Below are 20,664 nucleotides of genomic sequence, written 5' to 3' on the forward strand. Positions count from 1 at the left end.
AATTTTATTTGCTTCCAATTAATTAATAGTAATAATAATACAGGGAGTATTTTATCCTCAACGGTTAATTTAATAGAATTTCAAACTTGATCAGAAGAATTGCAGCATTGAGCAGAATTGAAGTTCTTGACCTTACGATTTTAAAGGTCACCGTGTGCAAGAGCCCAACAAACTCCTCCATATCTTATTTTGCAGTGACTGTGTTGAAAGGATTTTAAGATGACCTTCACTTGCTTCACTCTATAAACGATAGACAGTTTGTAAGGTATTTGATAGATTATTTACACTCTTTTACATGGTGGCCTTTAAATGTCCTTTGAACGAATCCTTCGAGAAATGACCTCAATGACCTTGAAACTCGTAGTGTCAAGCACTTCAATTCTGCTTAGTCCTCGAGTTTGACATTCATATGACATTAAATTTTTGAGATATTTATATGGGATAAAAAACAACCAGTATGATATTAGTTACGCAGATATCTTATAATAAGATAATCTTTAATAGAATTTAATTTTTGTCTCACTTTCATTTTAGTCTTCGAACTAATCATTTATTAGTTAAATTCAAGTTCTAGTGATTAAATCTCTTAAATTGTTTCAATTTTCCAAGTTTCCAGCATTCTAAATAATAAAGTAAAGTTCCCCATAAACGAGTCTAATCGAGCTTCATTGAGAGTCTCACCAGGTTACAGCAATTTACTAATGGACGGTTCATCGTATCGAAAAGTTTTTCTGAAACTTGACTTTTCGCTGCAACTAAGTCTAATAGATCATCTACTAAAAAATTTCTCATGGAGACTCTTCGAATCTTCGCCCAAATCGAAAGAAACGACTATAAACTGCATCGATGTTTTTTTACCTTTCGAAAATTAAATTTAATTACTAATAATCAATTACTAATAATGATTTAATTTGAAAAAGAAAGAAAATTATAAAACCAACCGATTAACTTTCACAATCAAATCAATCATTCCTGTAATCGTTGTGTCGGTTGTAATTATTGATTGACCAGAGAGCGATAATTTCAATATTTGCAATTTTATTTGCTTCCAATTAATTAATAGTAATAATAATACATCGATACAATTAGATAATTTTACAAAACAATTTACCACATTGATGAGACTAAATTAAAAGGGTCATTGGGAAAATGATAATTGTTATGAGGGAAACACAATTAAAACAATTAATCAAATGAAAATTAACTAAAAATACCCTGTTTTTGGCTTCCATTGTAGTGATTAAAAGGTATTGGACGATTGAATGTTAATTGTTAATTGTGATTTGATGACAGTAATTGACTTAAATATGGGAAAGTTAATTGGATTAAAAATATTGTAAACAAAAGATGACTGATAAAAATGGTTAATACAATCAATTGATTGTTAGTGAAATTGTTGATCGATTTTCTCCAATTGATTTGATTAGTAATAATTACAAATGATTAACATTATCCTGATTATCACTGAAAACAATAAAAAGGTTTGTTTTTATATTAACAGTTTTCCATTGATGATTAACCATAATTTAGATTAATCAACTAACCATTGGCGGGAAATTAGAGGGTTAAATTTATATGATTTTCAATTGAAATATTGATTAAAAAGTTATTACAATCAAATGGACAATTAATATTATCCATTATCGGGATACCCTGTTTGTCTGTATAAAATTGTTTGTTGTTATCCTTTGATCACTACATATAAACAAGTTAATTGTTGATTGTTGATAGGAATGTATATGTTGTGCAAAGGTAAATTGTTAATTACAATTGAGAGGTAATTAGTTAATAATACTGAGATGTGAAAAGTTGAATAACATTCAGATCATTGAATTGACTTGAAGTTTTACAAATTGTCGAAAGGGAAAAAAACATTGATGGCACAAAAGATGTTGAATTAATTATAAATTGTTGATAATTAATTGTAATTCGGCTTTTTGAGAGGTCCTCTGATTGTTGTCCATTCATCCGATTGATTGATTTTGTCTTAAGCTCCTCTTACATTGATGTTGAATGAGATTGTCCAATTAATTGGCTGGTATAATAATAATTATGCAACAATAGTTGCAGAGGATTTATATGATTATTCAAATTGCTCTTGTAATTAAGTTAATAAGTGACGAAGATGATAAATGAATTAAAACTAAGATAAAGTAATCAAATGATAATCGATGTGACCAAATTGTCCATAGGCCAGTATTTAATCGAGATTGGTAGAAATTTGATCTTCTATCGTTAATTGTTTCGAGACTATGATCAATAATCTTCAATGAATCAGTTGATTATGATGGCGAAGATGATTAAATGATGATTAGATTTGTAAAATAAGATAAATCGTCCAACAGAAACTAATTAATTGTTGGGCAGAAATAATTTGAAACGAAACTTTTCTTAAAAATCAATGATGATCTTGGATTAAGGAATCGGATTAAATTCAACTGGAATGTATAATAATGATGATGATACTGATAATCGACGTAAATTAAATCGTAAACAATTAAGATGAAGAAACTGGTCCCATGTGTTCAGAATTGTAATGATGATCATGAACAATCATCTACTAAATAAAGCAACGATTCTTAATTTATCTTTAAATTAGTTGTCAACTTGATATAAGATGAAAGGTTCTTCCATGATGGCGATGAATATAATTTGATCAGATTGTTCAGAATTAATTGTGATGATGAACAGTCAAAGTCTATTTCAAACAAAAAGGTATATTATAAATCTTGTGATTCCAAAGTGATTGACATGAGATTATTATTCTTGTCTCTGAGTATTCCAGAAAATATTGGTGTGTCTATATATTATTATATCTTTCATGGTAATAGAACTGAGAAACATCATGAAGACGAATGAAGATAAATCGATCCAATGGAGAAGCATCAAGATTTGATTTCTTTCAGAATGTAATATAATCACATTGGAACAGAAAATGTTTCAATGCTTTTTTTTATACACCATGAGATCCTGAGATGGCAGTGAGAATGAAGATGAAGATGATGAGACCAGATAGACATTAATTAAACATGAGAGAGTGAAATCTTCCGATGAGGTTGTCCTCCACCTCCTCCCGATAGATGAGCAATATGACTGTAAGAAAAAAAAGAGAAACAGAAATTCAGTAAATTTGAATCATTTTCATGGTAAATTTTTTCCAATGTATCCATTTATTGTACAAACTTTAAATTATTCAGTCATCATTTCTCAAGCTTAAGTAGGTAATCAATATTAAAGTTCATGGTGTTTCATTTATATAGATTAATGAATCAAGTCAGAATTTTGTTCAAGATAAATTCATCCAGATTAACCTGCAATTGGAAATGAGATTCAACCTGATTATAAAGCTTTAGCTATTAAATATTCATCTCAATCATTATCTAAATCATCATTATCCTCAACATTTTACATGGTAAACAAAACAAAATTTCATCAATTATATAAAAACATATACAACAAAATTGTAATTACAATAATACAAACATATCATATGTAATTTTTATCATTTACAATTTTATCATAATCATCATCATTTATATTATCAATTGTTAACTTTATTCACCTATTATTTATATTAGGTGAGTTAATATCATCTCTATGAAAGGAAACAGCAATAATAATATTCATAATGATGATAAAAAAAACACATAGAGATGATAATCATCAAGTGATAATGATAGTAACAGCTAATAACAATAAAAAAGGTAATAGTTATTGCTATTTAATGTTGATTATTAATATTGTATTCATGAATTAGATTGGAAACAATTTAAATGATGATAATCATTTCGTCAGCTAATAAAAGTGGCCTGTTAATTGAATTGTAATGTTAAACTGTCAATGATTGAGATGAAAAAAGCATATACAATATAAATTGACAGAGAAAATCAATTTTAATTGTAAATAATCAATCAATATAACTATTTGATTGGTTAAGATAATCATGTCAATGATAATCAAAATAGATTATTATGAAAATTTAAAATATTCAGGAAACTTGATCTAACTAGACAACAATAATAACGACAATTTAACGAGACAATTAACCATGAACACAATTTACAATTTAAATGAACTAAGAAGGAAAAAAAATAAGTGACACTTTATGGTAACAATTGAACATGATGATGATAATCATGATAATATATAATCAAAGTTGATTATAATCAAGGCAACAAGAAGATGCGTTGAAAAAGGTTTCTGGTGACATGATTTCAGTTGAGTTTTCTGAGCACCATTATCATGATCATTATCATGACAATACAAAATAATACAACTTGTTTATTATGGTGCAATCTGATATGAGCATGAAAATGTTTCCAAAGATGATAAACACAATCAAGTTTTGGTTCAGTTCATCATCCATCATGGTGACAGAATGATTACCAAGTGAATATAGATTTTTTTCCTTGGATTTTTTCAACTATATATTAATATATTCAGTCTATTGAATGAAATTTTCATGGGATAATCAGAGTACACAGGGAGAAAAGTATATATATCCAAAGTTCTGACAGTCGATCTGTTTACAGGATACAATTGGAGAAAAGAAACTCATGGGATAACAGAAACAATCTCTTGAATTCTATTCGATCCTGAATCTGAATTAATCTTTCAAAATAGTTCTGATCGTTGAGAGAAACAAGATCAACGTTTAAAGTTAATATAATAATCGTATTAATAAAATCAGAGAGTAACTAGATCTAGCAACTAGGAATTGAGAGATATAAATGTTGTTACTTTTCCAATCAAATTGGATGAATGTAACTGGGAGTAATATAATTGATCATCTGAAACGTTGGTAATAATGTTATCAACAGAAATAGAGAAATATAAGATAATTATTAAGAAAAAATCTCCTCAGATTTCATATCAAATCATTTCTATGATTGATGGTAAATCAAAACAGAGTTAACATCCGATTCCTGTGGAAACAACGTTCTCTCTGTAAATTTGTTTTCTTGCTTTCAATGGGACCTTTTCTAGGAATGAACAATTTATTATAATTAACGTTGTAATAGTAATAAATATCTAGTACATTTATATGTACTATTATCATTATCAGACCATCACCATGATATAACAGTTAACTTGAAAGCATCATCATCAATTTGGGTTAACAATAATAAAAATCTAACCAGTACTACTCAAGATATATAGTCTAAGTTTGATGATTAAAGTTAACCCAAAATTTTCATCATAAAGGTGATGATGATGATAAGCACGATGAAATATCAATGTAACCATGAAATGAATCTTGTTTTGGAAAAATTTTCAAGATAATAGACTGGAAAGAGATGTTATTATTTTCTAGGGTAATGTTGCAAGAAAAAGGGAGATTTAAATTGGTCAGTAAAAGTGTTGACCTGAACAAAAAGTTATCATAGGAATTGAAATATAAGCAGAAAACATTTGATGAAGATTATTTTTGCAAATATTGCACAGAGAAAAAACCAATATAATCAACAGGCAAATGAGGTGAAAATGTGGGTGGGAAACTTACAGGGTGTAAAAACATGCGTTCGCAAGTTTGATATGCTTTTTTGTGCTTTTCTATCTCTTATCATCCATCTCTCTCTCTTTCTCTTTCTCTTCATTTCACAGCTTCATCTTCCTCTGCGACTGTATTACATCAAACTCAAATCTTCTCCATCTTTCTTTTTCTATCCTCATATTTTGTATCTTCACTTTTATCCTCATCTTTTGCCTCTTTCATCCTTAGAGATGAAACTGGTGTAAAATTGAGAGTAAACATGGAAAACACTTCGAGAGCAATTTAGTTTCACAGTTGATAGCAATTCTCAAGTAATAATATTACACATAGAGAGATTTAGTTATAAGGGAAATTGCTTTTTGCTGTTGGGGTTGGATAAACTTATGTGTGTGTATTATAACATCAGTCATCAATGTCTCATCATCATCATGTTGTTTTTTTTTCATAATACATATTGAAAGAGTGATGATATTGATGATGATAGAGATGAAGATGAAAGATCCATGTTATTATGATAGATGATGATTGGAATAAATTAGAATAGTAATTTTTTCTTTCCAGGTTTTCTGTTTTAAATTGCATTTGAATTTCGATTCAAGCAATTAAAGTAGGAGGTTTAAGAACAATTTTAGTTATGGATGATTATGAGTTTGATTTCCATATCAATCTAATCATAATCCAAAGAGATAACATGATAAATATAAAATGAATTAGTTAATCAATTGAAAGCTAGAAAGTTAGAATCAATAGTAAATTAAATCATACAAAGAAAAAAACTCTTGGATTGATTCATTTTACTTTGGTTTCATGAAGAATCATAATTGAAATCATGAAGCTAGAATAAAGTTAATGATAATATTTATCTAGAGTAAATTAAATTAATCATTTTACTTGGATGAATTAAGATGGAATCAGAACAAATTGATAGGAGTGTATTCTCAATGCATATGAGAAAAATGCAACCATAGAAAATAATCCATGGGAAAAATTCATCATCTCTTTGATTCACTTCTATTATCGAATTATTACTTTTTATCATTTTATTCTATTTGTCATCCTCATCATCTCCATCTTCATCGCCATCATGTTTTTGACAGTATCAATACAATGGACAGCATAGAGGCTTCTTTCAAGCTCCCTTCAACTCTCTCTCTCTCTCTCTGTTTCTATGTAAATGCTCACAATTTTGTCAGCTTACAAAAAGTGGACTGAATATAATAACAATTACTTTTGATTGACAGTTTAGGTTAAGTCTTGGTGGTCAAGAAATGTTATCATCGTCATTATTATTATTACTGTTGTTGTTGGAAAATGATAAATAAACTCCATAGAGTATGAAAGGCTCAAGAGATGATGATAAAGATGAAGATGAGGAGAGGCGAGAGAGATGATGAAAAAAAGATCAAATAAAAGGGAGAGGGAAAAAGTAATGAGATTTTGAGTGTTATAAAGTAAAAATAACGGTTAAAGTGCTATCCTCACCTATTGAGGATTTTGCTCCAAGCTATTATTTTATCATTCTCAATATTTTTGACTTAATATTACTCACTCTTTATGTTTATCATGTTGCTTCAATTCAACTTGATATTATTATTGTATATATAGATTATCGAACTCAATGTTGTAACTAAATTGTTTCAGGTAGGCAAGTGAAAATTGATGATCGGAAAAAAATTGCCCGAGGGATTTTTTGTAATGATAATCAATAGGAAATCATCTCTGAATGTCTTCACGCAGAGAACTGACCAGATAATCAATGTTACTATTAGTTTATTACATTTCATTTCTCTCTCGGAAACATCTTCTTGTAATATCATTGCTTATTCATCAGAGGGGAAAAAAGCAAAGTTTAAGAATCTATAGGATGATTAATATTCACTAGTCATTAGTTAATTTATATAAGAATCACTCAAATAACTGAACTAACCTACTAAATAATGCGGATTGAAAAGCTAAGCAATTTATTAATTATTCACATTCAATCGATTGATTTCTTTCTACTTGAATTCTCTCGATTCTTAGGCAAGAAATCAGCACAACATCAGCTTAATTTATATCTTTTTTTTTCATATTCCAATGTTCAAATATTATTGAGATTTGGGCTACTCACTTGATTTGTTTGTAACTTCGTTGACTATTTACAATATATTGGCTACTTCCTCCTCCCGTTGACCCAATCAACTGACCTCTTGGATTGGGCGCTTTAATACCCCAACAGCAACATAGTCTTTCCGCTGTACAATGCCACCATGATTCGAGCGTTTTTCCAGAGATTATCCAGAAACAAGTGGTAATACCAACCACAAGGGTCATTACATATTTGAATAAATGAATGGTAACATAAGGAGTTTCCAGACGATTGGTGCTACAGTGACAGTTATGATTGACCTCCCAAATGGGTCCATATGAGTATTGGTAAAGGTTACAAATGATGACAACAAGAGTGGGTACAATATATAAAACAGAAAAGATTATTATCCTTATCATCAATTTAACCAGGCCAATTTTATCGGTTACTTGGCGTGCATGTTTACGTATAGCTCGGCGTATACGCATTAATGAAATAAGACCTGAGAGTAGGAGGAAAATCCCTACAATTAAGTAGGCACATAAAGGTGCAATGATGAAATGCATCAGGTGGTGAGGATTAAGATTACCCACTAAACAGATACCTGCCAATGGTTCTGCATCTACAGCCCAGGTTGAAACGGCTAAATAAGATTTTATTGCCGGTACCCCCCAAGCGAGAGCATGAAAATACCAAGAATGATTGTCAATGGCTTCTGTTGACCATTTAAGGCTTGCAGATAAAAACCAGGCAAGGGTCAAGTTGACCCACCAAAGAGATGCAGCCATACCAAAAAAGTAGATGAATATAAAAACTGTAGTACAATTAAATGATTGAATTCCTATGCCAGAGTATCGTAGTCGACTTCCCTCACAGGCTATAGACGAGTGACCAAGTTGATAGCGAAGTAGAAATCCAATGGAAACCATAACGTAACACCCAGAGAGGAAAATGATTGCCCGCTCAGGATAACAGAATCTACTTCGATCGGTTAGATAGGTACAAACAACCAAAAGGGAGCAAATTAAACAAGCAAACGCTGTTATAGTGACCAATAGAAGGGACTTCGATTGTTCTTGTTTGGTATAAAATGGATTCAAGTGACAAGCTTGAGCACAATTAGTAATTCCACCAGTAATAATCCTACTGTAATGATCACTTGGTTCATGAATAGTGACCAGTGGAGGACGACAGTGGCAGTGGCATCCAGCTCGAGGGTGACCATGAGTTTTACCATGAATTAAATCAGGATATTTAGTTGTACCTAAAAAGTGATTTTATTATTAAAAAAGAGAAGGAAAAAAAGAGCAAATCAACAATTAGAATTAATAACAATTAATCATAATTATCTTCATCATAATTCATTTCTGTGGACTAATATATTAATAAAACTGTCAAATGTTATCATGATCACCATAGATATAAGTCTGGTAAAGACAAACAAGATTATTGATTTAAAGATAAGATATAAAAATTGTCATGATATAGTTTTATATGTTATTATATATCCACTATCTTTAAGATGTTGGCCTAAGTAATTCATTATTGTTTCCTGTTCCGGTAACAATTTTGGATCAACATTATATTAGATGATTATCGTGACTATGAAATACAGTTAATCTAAATTAGAGAGAGAGACAGAGAGAGAAAGTAAATTTGTCTTTTTCCTTTTCATATGGATTGTCTGATTTTAGGTAATTTAAGGTTATTCAAGAAATGATGATGATGATGATGATTACTTATAGTGTACTAATAGTGTATTGGTTAGGGTGGTGAGATACTAGCAGAGGTTGGGTGGGAGGAGTGGATATAAAGTAATATGTTCAAGTATTAAAGAAATAATCAAGGTAAGAAAAGGTCATTACTGATGAAGATAAGGAAAGGACAATTGGGAAATGAAAATGGTCAAGATGTGTAAAGGAAAAGGCTAGTTTAATTTGATTGGAAAAAGACTAAAGGTTTATAAGATTAAAGGTAAAGATTATAATGAATGTAACCAAAGATTTTCGATATTAGCAAAGAGTTAGTATTATCAATTGGAGAAAAAGCGAATGGATTTTTTTTTCTTCTCCTTCTCTTCTTACATTTATTCTCTTTTTATCTTCCACCTACACATCCTCATCTCCTCCTTCCTTACCTTTGGTAAGAGTATAAGAAGATGAAGATAAGGTGAAAAAAGGGATGAGCCTTAATGTGTTTTTCCAATATCAAATCTTGTATAAAGATACCAAAGAGAAGATGGAGAAAGATAAAAGAAAAGAGGATCAAAATAATAATAAAAACTACTGGACATTCAGTGGAAAAAAAACAACAATGTTAAGTGATGGTCAAGAGAAAAGAAGAAGACTTAAGTATTATTAGATTCTATATATGGTCAGTCAACATGTCACTTATTGTTATGTTTTGGTATCAAATGGACATTCAATTTCTGAACTTGATAGATAATGAAAGGTTTCAATTACAAAAGCATCAGATGATGATGATGATGATAAGGAAGTGATAAAAAAAGTCTTTCATTCAACATCAATACTCATTAGTGGGATTGTGAGAGCTGATTAATTATTATTAAGTAGCTATTACTGTTCAATATAATCTTAATTAGGTAACAAAGGATCAAGGGTTCTGACAGAGTAGATTAAAATACAATTTAATTAAAATATATTGTTAATTAAATCTGGAAAGAGTGTGGAAATTTAATTCTCTGCTATTGAAAATGTAACAATTAAGAGAAATACAATTGTTTTAATTAAAAAACAGTAGGAAAAAGCAAGGAAACGAAAATAATTGACTTGATAACAATTTCATTGTGGATACAATTTAATTGTTGCAGTATTTGATTGAGAAATGAAACAATTTGATGATGATTGATGGTTTATAATTGCAAATTATGATTGTGTGATTTGTCAGTGATTTATACTGATTAACTATTGAAAAGCAATTGCAATTGTTTATCCTTTCCATTAAATACAATTGATACGGAAGAGAGAAGATCCTTCATTTATTGAATCAACATGGATAATTATATTATCCTTGTTATTATTATGATAATTGGATTTGATTGGATGAAAGTAAATAATAATCACTATGGAGGATTAGGATTAAATATATGCTTGAGTAATTATCAGGGGCACAAAGATGATGATAAGAAAAAAAATCATCTAATTGTTGATAGTCATTATCAACTGTATAATAATTAACTAGGAGAAGTCGATGATATAATCAATGATTGTCAGGGAAAATTATCACAATTTAATTCAGAATTTTTCTTGTCCATCAATTCTAAGTAAATATTGAGAGAGAAATGGAGATCTATGGGATTGAATCACGCAAAAAGAATAAAAGAAAATAATTGTTACTCTATTTTCGTATTTGTATCAAAATTATTTCAAGATAAACAAAATGTTCATAACCTTCCAAGGGAATATATTAATACTATTTTGTTTGTGGATATAAATATATATAAGAAAATGACAGAGAAAATTATCTCAGGTGAAGATGAGATTACTATGGAAATGATAATATTAAGAATATATTGATATTTTTTTCTTCTTGTTTTCCTCTGTTGATATAATGGCAGATTAAACAAAATTAAGCTTCCATCTCATCATCTCACTCGCTCTCACTGTTTATATATTACAGAGAAAAAGACAAAGGTAAACAAGAGAAAACAATTAAACTACTGAATTGAAAATAATGTAAACAGAATAGAAAATCGATAGAAGAAAAGTTTGAAAATTCGGAAGAGAATTTTTTTTTTGCTCATCTCTTCTAGTAGAAGAGTTTTTCTTCCTCTATGGAAACAAATATCTTGGGAAATCGGATAAATGGATATGTGAGTTTTTACCTAGAGTTTGATATTATTTTTCTACTCATTAATCCAAAGGTTTTAAGGTGTTAAGGTCGTTTATAGTTTCCCTTTCTCTCTCATAGAGATAAAATCTTTCATTCGAATGGATTAAGTTTCAATTCTTTTCAATTGAAATTCAAAGGTGAATTGAATTCAGAGATATTCTGAGATTTGATCACAAAGTATTCTCTTGTTAGAGAAAGAAAATCTCATAGATTTTTCTCTAATATAAAAATAAATAAGAAGGAGAGAGAAAAGCGGAGAAAAAAAAAATCTTATTCATCTATTTAAGGAGAGAAACATATTAATATTATTTGGAGAGAGATGAAAGTAAATGGAAATTGTTGTGTCAATTAAATTAAATTGCTATCAAATCATGGAGATTGAAGATTGGAAGATGAAGCGGGAGAGAAAATAAAGATAAGTTAAGTAACTAGGAAGATGTTGACGAAGATAAATTAATATTATATTGATTGTGAAGATTTAGAAGGAAATTAGATTTTCGAGGTGTGTTGGTAGATCAAGATTGAAAGAGTAACCAGAATTAGTTAATGTACTTACTAATATGAGAAACATTGGAACCAGAGGTGATAATTGATGGAGGTTTGGGAGATGAAGTTGATGTTGTTGAGTAGATTGATGATGAAGGTGGAGGAGAAGGTGATGAAGAGAAAAATGTTTGAGGTGGTGATGAAGATGATGATACTAGTTGAGGAGGTGGTGGTGGTGGTGGTGGAGGTGATGGAGGTGATGCACCTTCCTTTTGGTCCATACAAAGATGATTCGGTGATCCATAAGGAGGGAAATTATTACAATCCATTGACTCGGGCCAAGGGAAACCATATTGTGACATGATAGATGCACATCCAGACTGAGCTCGTTCACAAACTGATCGACAAGCGGGTAACCTTTCATGATAATCTTCCATACAAATTGGTGTATACATTGAACAAAGGAAAAATCTTAAATCATCTGAACAATTAATCTCAACCAGTGGCCAAAATTGATGAGCCTCTAATCCCGCTTCATCTTGCTTCTCATGGTGAAATTGGTTTGGCATTGAGGTCATATTATAACCAATCCCTCGACACATGGGAACATTAATCTCTTCACATTTTGGCCGTGATTCTGAATATAATTCAGCTGAAACAATCAGGTTATAATTAGATATTCGAAACCAAGGTAAACTTGTAAAAATAAAGGTAAACATAAGGTAAGAATAAAAAACCGATGAACAAGATGAACTCATATTGGTTACCAATGAGATTATAGATAAACAACCATGAGAAATAAAATCCATGGGGTTTTAATCTAATCCGTTGAGTCTCATGTGAACACCAAATTACAAACAATTTTCTCAACTACAAGATGAGAAGAGAAAGAAACAAATTAACACAATCAAAATTGAGTTAAAATCCACAATCAACAAAGACGAAACAAAATCAACTGATTCTCTCTCTATGGAAAAAGCGATTGCGCCTCAACCGAAATTCGACGCCCACTTGCGCCATCTCTCGAATAAATTCTAATCTATTTTCACATTTGTTCTTTTTGTAGAATTTTTTTCTTCTCTTACAAAATTTTCCTTTGTAATTAAAAGGTAACTTTTAGTTTAATTCTAATTGTTTCTACTGGAATTTAATTGTTTTATTTTCCATTTTAATGTTCCTGTGACTGGACTTGGATTGGATTGGATTTCATTGGAAAATATTCTCTGGATTTGGTTTCTTTGCGCTTTGTTTTCTTCTTCTATTGTTGGTTTGGTGATCAGTGTTTTTTTTTTGGTTATTTGTTTTTGGGTTTTTTGTTTGTTTTTTAGTATTATGAGTGAACATAATAACAACAACAACAATGAAAGTGATACTGATTATGTTGGACTGGTTAATGAGATAAAAGAAATTGTTTTTAATAATCTTACACAAGCGGGTAGGAAAAAGTACAACGAGAAGTTAAGGGTTGACTTTGATAGGTTGGTCAACCTGATTGAAAAAGGTCAACGTAAACATGAGACTGAAGATATGATTCTTAAACGTTTGGATGAGATAGAGAAAAAGATTGAAAATAAACCTGGTCCTGGTGGTACTTCAGGAGGTGATAATTTAACTGTTGGTGGAGGTGGAATTAATTCACTTGATGGTTTTCTTAATGATAATTATTTATCACCTTCTCTTGTTGAAATTACTTCTTCCAATTCATCTCACCATCATCATGGTAAATTATTTCATGGGTCTCACCTTCTCACTGGTTCCAATAGTCATTTCCAGAAGGTATTAAACTCATGGTATGGAGTATCTAAGCAAACCTGGAGGTGTATTTATCGTGCTCATACCCACGGATTTTCAGCTGACTCTTTCCATCATCACTGTGATAACATTTCTCCCACTTTTACCTTGATCCTGGGTCATAATGGTGACATTTGTGGCGGATTTACTGATGTCCCTTGGTCAATACCTGCCGATCCAAAAGGCCGTTACATTACCTCAGAGAAATCTTTTCTATTCAGTTTGATTAATAGAGAATCAACGGATCCAATTAAATTTGATGTGATTAAAAAACGTTTTGCAATCGTTCATCATCAAAGATACGGACCAATATTCGGAGGTGGAGCTGATCTTGCAATATCTGATAAATGTAATTCCAATATGGAAAGTTACTCAAATTTACCCCATTCTTTTGATGGTGAACATGCAAATAATTATATACTCATGGGCGATTATCATTTCTGTGTTAAAGATTATGAAGTATTTACTCTGTCCTCTAAATGACATAAAACTCACATACAGTAAGCGTACAACCATTTTGGTCAATTGCAATACAACAAGTGGCTAATACAAACAAACACTAAATTTAAACGACATACTCAACATGATTTATAGCTCAAAAATATCAACTCAGTCAAACAAATTAACCGCAGAGTGTAACCAAATACACCTAAACAATTTACCATGGACCATGTACAAATTTCCACCCACTCAACTTCCTTCTTGTGGCAAATCTGGTTAATACTCTAATCAACAACAATTAAGTCTCTACTATTGGTAAATTTCTACCTCAACCTACCTTAATTACTTCAAAACGATTTGAAATCAACTGAACATCTGATTATCGTCACAATATAATAATTCATATTCTGTTTCACCAACTCAAAAGCAACAACAAAAAACTTTTCAACCTCTCCAATTGAATCAATCAAGTCAATTGTTGGAAAGTGAATTGAAAATCATCCGTTTTCAATCAAAAGGATAAAAGAAAAATGGTTAATGGTTAGATAACTTTATCAAGTTAATTTAATACCATTTAATATCTTTACCAAATTACATCTTAATATAAGACAAAAAAAAGTGTCACATCAAAAGGGAGACCATAAAACCGTAGCAAATGTTGTAAACCCGATTAGATGCCAACCATGTCGACGAAGATGAAGAAAAAGTTAATTACAATTAACTTTACATTGTGATCTTCAGCCCGTTTAAATTGTAATTAGTAGCAGACTAATACACACTAACAATTTGAAATCGAACAAATTAAACCAGGAAATTAATTAAGCAACACAAATCAAATCAAATGTACCATTGATGCTCAAAGATGGTTAATTAATTAATATCACCAAGACCAAGTTACAATCAACTTATAATTTTTTTTCCTACTCACTATTACTTCAATATTCACAAACAATTAACAAATATTACATAACCAATTGATTGTCCAACTAAAAAGTTTTCTTAATGGTTGGAATACAAATCACTGGATACAAACAATCAGCAGGAGATAAACAATTTAATACCAGTAATCAAGTGATAATAAACAAACAATCAGTTGACAAAAAAAACAATTTATAATAAACTTGTTATCATGTCACAAATATTTTTTAATATTTGGTTTGTATCATTTGTACAATTGTAATTAACAATTATCATTATTGACACTATTATATCAACCACCAACAATTAACTAACTATTGTTAAATAATAATAATTAGGTCAAATCAACTGACCATTAAGTAATCATTTTTAAATTTTCAGGTAAAATTCATAATCTGAAATATATTTTCATGGTGCTGATTAGCTGATTGTTGAAAATTCTAACCTTAATTGTTAGTAACGATTTGTCTAATTAGTGATAAGATTTAAAAATAGATAAATCGAAAACCGCAATTTCCTTAATCATTACCGTTAATTACGATTTAATCACTTCCTATTTAAGGAGAGAGAAAGAAAAATAAATCAAATCAATTTTGATCAACACACTTGACCATCAAAATTACAATTAACTAACCACTCCTGATGGTTAACAATTAGAAACTATTGTTTAATTATTATTATTGATTGGTCATGAGTCCATAAATATTAACAATTAATAGTTAATCATGATGATTGATTAAGAAAAAATCAAAATTGAACAATTAAATTTGCGTGTCAAGGTAAACAATTAATTGAAGATTTGAATTAATCAATAACCTTGGCTGTTCAATTTTCACCTTGTAATTAAATCAGCAACTGAATGATTAGTTAAATTGTTTGATTTCTTATATCAATCAATTGCAAAAATTAACAATAAATTGTTGTTAATACAAATTGTTACACATTAGATGAGAAAGATAAAAACTTAATTCATCAAATGTAATAATCAATTAAACATCACAATCTAATAAATGATATCTTGGTAATCTAATTACAATTAGATGACTCATTTCCTATTACACACACTAGGAAAAAATAATCAAGAGTAATTCACTTAATCACAATTTAATTGAATCTTGAATTTTGTTTATTCAAATAATTAATTGTGTTTAATAATATTAAACAAAATGATGATGATGATGATGATTAGATGATTAAGATGATGAGAATAATAATAAAATTAGAGTTAATTACACAATTAGTTATATGAATTGTCACAAATACAATGATATTTGATTGAATGGGAAGAAAATTATTCTCATTGATGATTAGTTAATTGTGTTGATTAAAAATTGTACAAAAAATGATTGGCAACAATAATGAAGTAATAATTGATGGCGAGTTAATTAGATTTGATTTTCCGGTTATGTAAACTTTTTCCCGATGGCTATAAGATACATCGGATTCAATGTCCAGTGTATATTGACCTTCCTCAATGACTATTGACCCTCGAGGAGTTTCAAGTAGAACCGGAAGTGTCCAATTTAAACGGAAATCGTCAAAGGGATCAGATCGTCTTGGTATTTTTGGAAGGGTCAAGTTATTAAGAACCGATATCCATTCACCATCGGTCAGTATGGAAACATTGAAATAAGAATTGGAAACGTTAACTCGAAGCGATTGTTCCGAAGGTCCAGTTAACTCGAGGACAACAGTTTTCGGTATCGGTGAATAGGCCTGAAGATAAAAGTCAAGTGATGGTCGACGACGAAGTCCATTTGATAGAGTCGAGCTTGGATAATAAGATGAGGATGATAAATAAGGATTGACCGGTGTTGTTGAAGGTTCAATGATGACCAAATACTTTGACCCTCCATGATGCCTATGGCAGCATCTTAGAAAGGCCATTTTATGTAACGGAATTGATTCCGGTCGCAAATCTTTGGTCACATCATCGTAACCCAGGGTAACGGTAAAATCACCATTGTTTATAAGGTCAACTTTCTGGTGGGTGGTAAGAGTAGGCCAAAGGTAATCGTACCTGTTAAAGATGAATGAACATGATCGCGATGAATTTGAAACATAACTGTACTTTAATCCATGGCCTTGGATAATCTCAGCGATCGCATTACCTGAGGCCAGTATACGGCAAGAGTAACTGATTATGGTGGTTGTTTCAAGGTGAGCATGATGACCAGAGGTTGAAGATGAGCTACCAGGATAAAGGTATCGATTATTATTATTATTATTACTATTAGATGAGAATCCATTTAAATATGAATTAGAAGAGGATGAGGATGAAGATGAAGATAAATCTCCATTGTAGAAACGGTTGTTTTCCCTTACATATGGAGGGAAACCATTGGAAACTAAAGGGTTACCGTTATTCGGGTAACCATTGGCACTGAGTGGGTTGTTGTTGTTGTTGTTGTTGTTTATCTCGTTGGTGGTACCAATTGAATTGTAATTAGTTGATGTTGTTGTTGGTAATCGATGATGACCAGGAAATGTTAACGTTAAATACATGGTGTGATCTCGTAAATAATCACCGGCCATTAATTGTGTCAATGTAATATTAACCCTTTCGAATGAGTCTTCGGTTGGATCAACGGTAATTGTTGCTTCCATTAGACAATTTGATTTACTTGATGAACACTGAGAATTAATTGACTTTGGAAGGTAAAAGGTTACCTGTGAACACGATCGGTGGCAAGATTTGTGACCGAAATGACCAAAGGTCATTATAAGAACGGAGGTTAACAACCATAGAGATGGTGCAACCATTGTGATGATTTAGTTGATTGTTTTTATTTCTTTGGGTTAATTGTTGGTCAGATGAAGATGATTATTCAAATTATCATTCAATTCATTTGTTCCCGTTGATTTGGTTATCCAACACTTTTCATATCCATTTGGTAATGTTATTCATTTAATAGAGGAATTAATAGAGAACACAATTAAGTTAATTGTAATATAAGAGACATAAAAAATCAGTTAAATTGTAGGTTAATTATGTTTAGATTTTGTATTAATTTAATAATAATCAATCGATTCAATTTGATTGTTGAATGTTTAGTTGATTGATTTGTGTGTTAATGTGAAAAAAAAGTTTCAATGTTGTTACAACACTTTCGTTAATTGTTATGATCAATATTTAATTTTAACGGAAAATTTTCAATTCACAATTAAGTGGGTGAAATAATCAAACTACTGATTTGAATTTAAATTTAGTTGTAAGAAAAAAAAATCAAAATTTGATTGTTACACTAATAGAATCAAGTTATCAGGTTAAGAAGTTATTAGTTAATCACCAAAAATACTGAACAATTTAAAATGTTTGAAAACAAAGTATAAAGAAAATCAATCACAATTAGAATCACTAAATCATGTCAATGTTAATTAATCATAAGAAAACAATTGTAACAATATAGTAATTGTAATAATCAAATCAAGAAATCAACTTACATTGACCAAGTAACAAGGGAAATGCAGAGACGATCAAGTTGATGACAAGATATGATGACAATTATGATGATAATGATGATGATAATTGCACTGGGAGAGAGAGAGTGAGGGAAAGAGATACAATTGTCAATTTAAATTGTAGACAAACAATTAATCAATTGTTTAAAAAGCACAGAGAGAAAAGACAAATTTCCTTGAACTCTTCGGGCCAAGAGTTAAGGCCAATCACTATTTACCTTTGAATATATGGTTGGGAGTAAACAGAGAAAAACAATTAACTGGAAAAAAAATTACACAGGTAAACCTTGTAGATGGAAATGTTGATTGTGATGATTAATACTCTTGATGATTAGATGAATGGTGATAAAATTAAAGATGAAGTTCATTTTTCATTGAGAAGAAGCAAAAAAAAAACTTAAGGTAGAAAAGGAAAATATTATTTATATGAATGAAACGAATGAGCAACAAGTAGAGTAGCAAATGGAAAATGAGAAAAAGTATAAAAAGAGAGAAGAGAAAATAAGAAGATGATAAGAGGGAGAGAATACACGAAATAGATGATGATGATGATGAGTAAGATGAAGATGCAGAATTTACATGGATGATTAAATTAGATTAATTCGGTTTCCGGTGATGGAGAAAATTTTAGATGAAGAGAAATGAAAATTAAGACGAAATTGTGAATGAAAAAATCATCAACATGATGACGAATTCGAGAGAGAGAGAGAGAGAGAGAGAGAGAAATGTAACCCAACCTAAAGAAAGAAGAAAATAAAAAGCATAAATAATCACATTCTATTGAGAATAAGGTCAATTATCGTTATTGTTATTGTTTATTAACTATTATCACAATTAATAAACTTTTCTGATGATCGCTTTTAATCATGGTAACAATTGGAATTGTTGAGAAACATTGAGATCACAATTAGGGAGAGAAAATGATTAACCAGAATCGCGTTGGAAAAGTTTAGTTAGAGGAATAGTGAAAGAGATGAACTTACTTGTATTTACTAAAAATTATTATGAATAGAAATTAACAAATTATAACAATTAAGGATTATTACGATTCAGGGTTGTGATACTTTCACTTCATGGTGAACAGTTAAATTGTTGTAATCAACAATCAACTCTAAACAGGATACAAAATGATAACAATTTACAACCATAACACATAATAGGGACACATGTAAATCTATGGGATTATTGTTGTTGATGGACACAAAAGGTAATCACAATTTAAATTATTATTCCAAATTGTTGACTGAATAGATTCAGGTAACATGGTTAATGGGAGTTTCGTTAATAGTTGATGGACAATTAAGAAAATTGATTGTAATTGATAAATGAAATACAAAAAATTAATGATGAAATTTGATGTTAACTTGGTGAGGATTAGAAAGACAATGATTTTTGGTTAACTTTTTTTTCGGGTTTGGGTTTGGGTTTAGGTTAAGGTCACAATCTTTTTAATTGTCCTGAATTGTAATTAGTAAATTGTTGAATTAACTGTTCTGTGATTAACTGATTCATCTTCGTGTATCTCTAGTCACTTCAACACGATAGTTTATTAAATGATTATAACGTGAGTGTTTCTTGTGAGTGTGTCTACTTACCGTGTAAAAGTCAATGGGAAGTTTCAAGTTAATTGTTTGAAGAGTTTTAAATTAAATTGTTGATGATTAACATTAATTATGATTACCTGTTGTTGGTCTTGTTGTTACTGGTGATGGGGTGTGTTTCCAGGTTGCTGTTGGGGTGGAGGTGGAGGTTAATCAGGATGTTGTTGGGTAGAAATTAAATTTAATTGTTGATAATAAAGGTTGAATGTCTTTTCCCTTATTATGTAAACACCATAATCAACCAGAGGTTAATTTTGTTAATTGTGATTAGATTTCTCCTTTTACTTTATAATTGTGGTTGATTTTTTTTTCGTTGCAATTTTAATAATCATTTTCACTTGTTGTTGTTGATTAATGTTTAATTGTGTTGATTTGGTTGTTGATTATTGGTTTTAAATTACCAACAGAAAACAAAAGTTAATTTGATTTGGTTAACTTAATTTTATCATATTGTTGATTTACCTTTATCTTTGATTATTTTATTTTTACCTTTAATTGTAAAATTTAGTTTTAATTAGCAATCAGCTAACTATCAAATTTAATTACAATTT

The 20,664-nt window shown here is 30.1% G+C and overlaps 3 protein-coding genes across 5 annotated transcripts; 1 reads left to right on the plus strand and 2 right to left on the minus strand.

Moving 5' to 3' along the window:
* Window positions 1-1,090: 1,090 nt before the first annotated feature.
* Window positions 1,091-12,860, minus strand: LOC128391044 (frizzled-8-like). The gene is made up of 3 exons (XM_053350873.1): window positions 11,971-12,860; window positions 7,605-8,826; window positions 1,091-3,093 (listed from the first exon to the last, which is right to left on the minus strand). The coding sequence occupies exons 1-3, from the start codon at window positions 12,707-12,709 to the stop codon at window positions 3,024-3,026; spliced, it is 2,031 nt and encodes a 676-aa protein (XP_053206848.1). The 5' UTR covers window positions 12,710-12,860; the 3' UTR covers window positions 1,091-3,023.
* A 107-nt stretch (window positions 12,861-12,967) lies between these two features.
* Window positions 12,968-15,332, plus strand: LOC128391045 (uncharacterized). The gene has a single exon (XM_053350875.1). The coding sequence runs from the start codon at window positions 13,233-13,235 to the stop codon at window positions 14,172-14,174; it is 942 nt and encodes a 313-aa protein (XP_053206850.1). The 5' UTR covers window positions 12,968-13,232; the 3' UTR covers window positions 14,175-15,332.
* An 827-nt stretch (window positions 15,333-16,159) lies between these two features.
* LOC128391231 (uncharacterized) lies at window positions 16,160-20,437 on the minus strand. Of its 3 annotated transcripts, none has more exons than XM_053351083.1 (4): window positions 20,108-20,437; window positions 18,731-19,249; window positions 18,495-18,584; window positions 16,160-17,927 (listed from the first exon to the last, which is right to left on the minus strand). In XM_053351083.1, the coding sequence occupies exon 4, from the start codon at window positions 17,811-17,813 to the stop codon at window positions 16,362-16,364; it is 1,452 nt and encodes a 483-aa protein (XP_053207058.1). In that variant the 5' UTR covers window positions 17,814-17,927; window positions 18,495-18,584; window positions 18,731-19,249; window positions 20,108-20,437; the 3' UTR covers window positions 16,160-16,361. The 3 variants fall into 3 exon arrangements, with proteins under 3 accessions (XP_053207058.1, XP_053207057.1, XP_053207059.1); XM_053351082.1 differs by having other exon boundaries at window positions 19,496-20,437; XM_053351084.1 differs by having other exon boundaries at window positions 18,495-19,249; window positions 19,496-20,437.
* Between the last annotated feature and the right edge of the window lie 227 nt (window positions 20,438-20,664).

Source organism: Panonychus citri, unplaced genomic scaffold (genome assembly GCF_014898815.1).
Source record: "Panonychus citri isolate SS breed McGregor unplaced genomic scaffold, ASM1489881v1 Contig00134, whole genome shotgun sequence".
Taxonomy (NCBI): domain Eukaryota; kingdom Metazoa; phylum Arthropoda; class Arachnida; order Trombidiformes; family Tetranychidae; genus Panonychus; species Panonychus citri.

Coding starts and splice junctions, on each gene's coding strand:
- LOC128391044 (XM_053350873.1), bottom strand. CDS start 12,709: ATGGATTTTATTTCTCATGGTTGTTTATCTATAATCTCATTGGTAACC. Junction 8,827..11,970: donor TTCCAATGTTTCTCATATTA/GTAAGTACATTA, acceptor ATCACTTTTTAG/GTACAACTAAATATCCTGAT. Junction 3,094..7,604: donor CGAAGTTACAAACAAATCAA/GTGAGTAGCCCA, acceptor TTTTTCTTACAG/TCATATTGCTCATCTATCGG.
- LOC128391045 (XM_053350875.1), top strand. CDS start 13,233: ATGAGTGAACATAATAACAACAACAACAATGAAAGTGATACTGATTAT.
- LOC128391231 (XM_053351083.1), bottom strand. CDS start 17,813: ATGGTTGCACCATCTCTATGGTTGTTAACCTCCGTTCTTATAATGACC.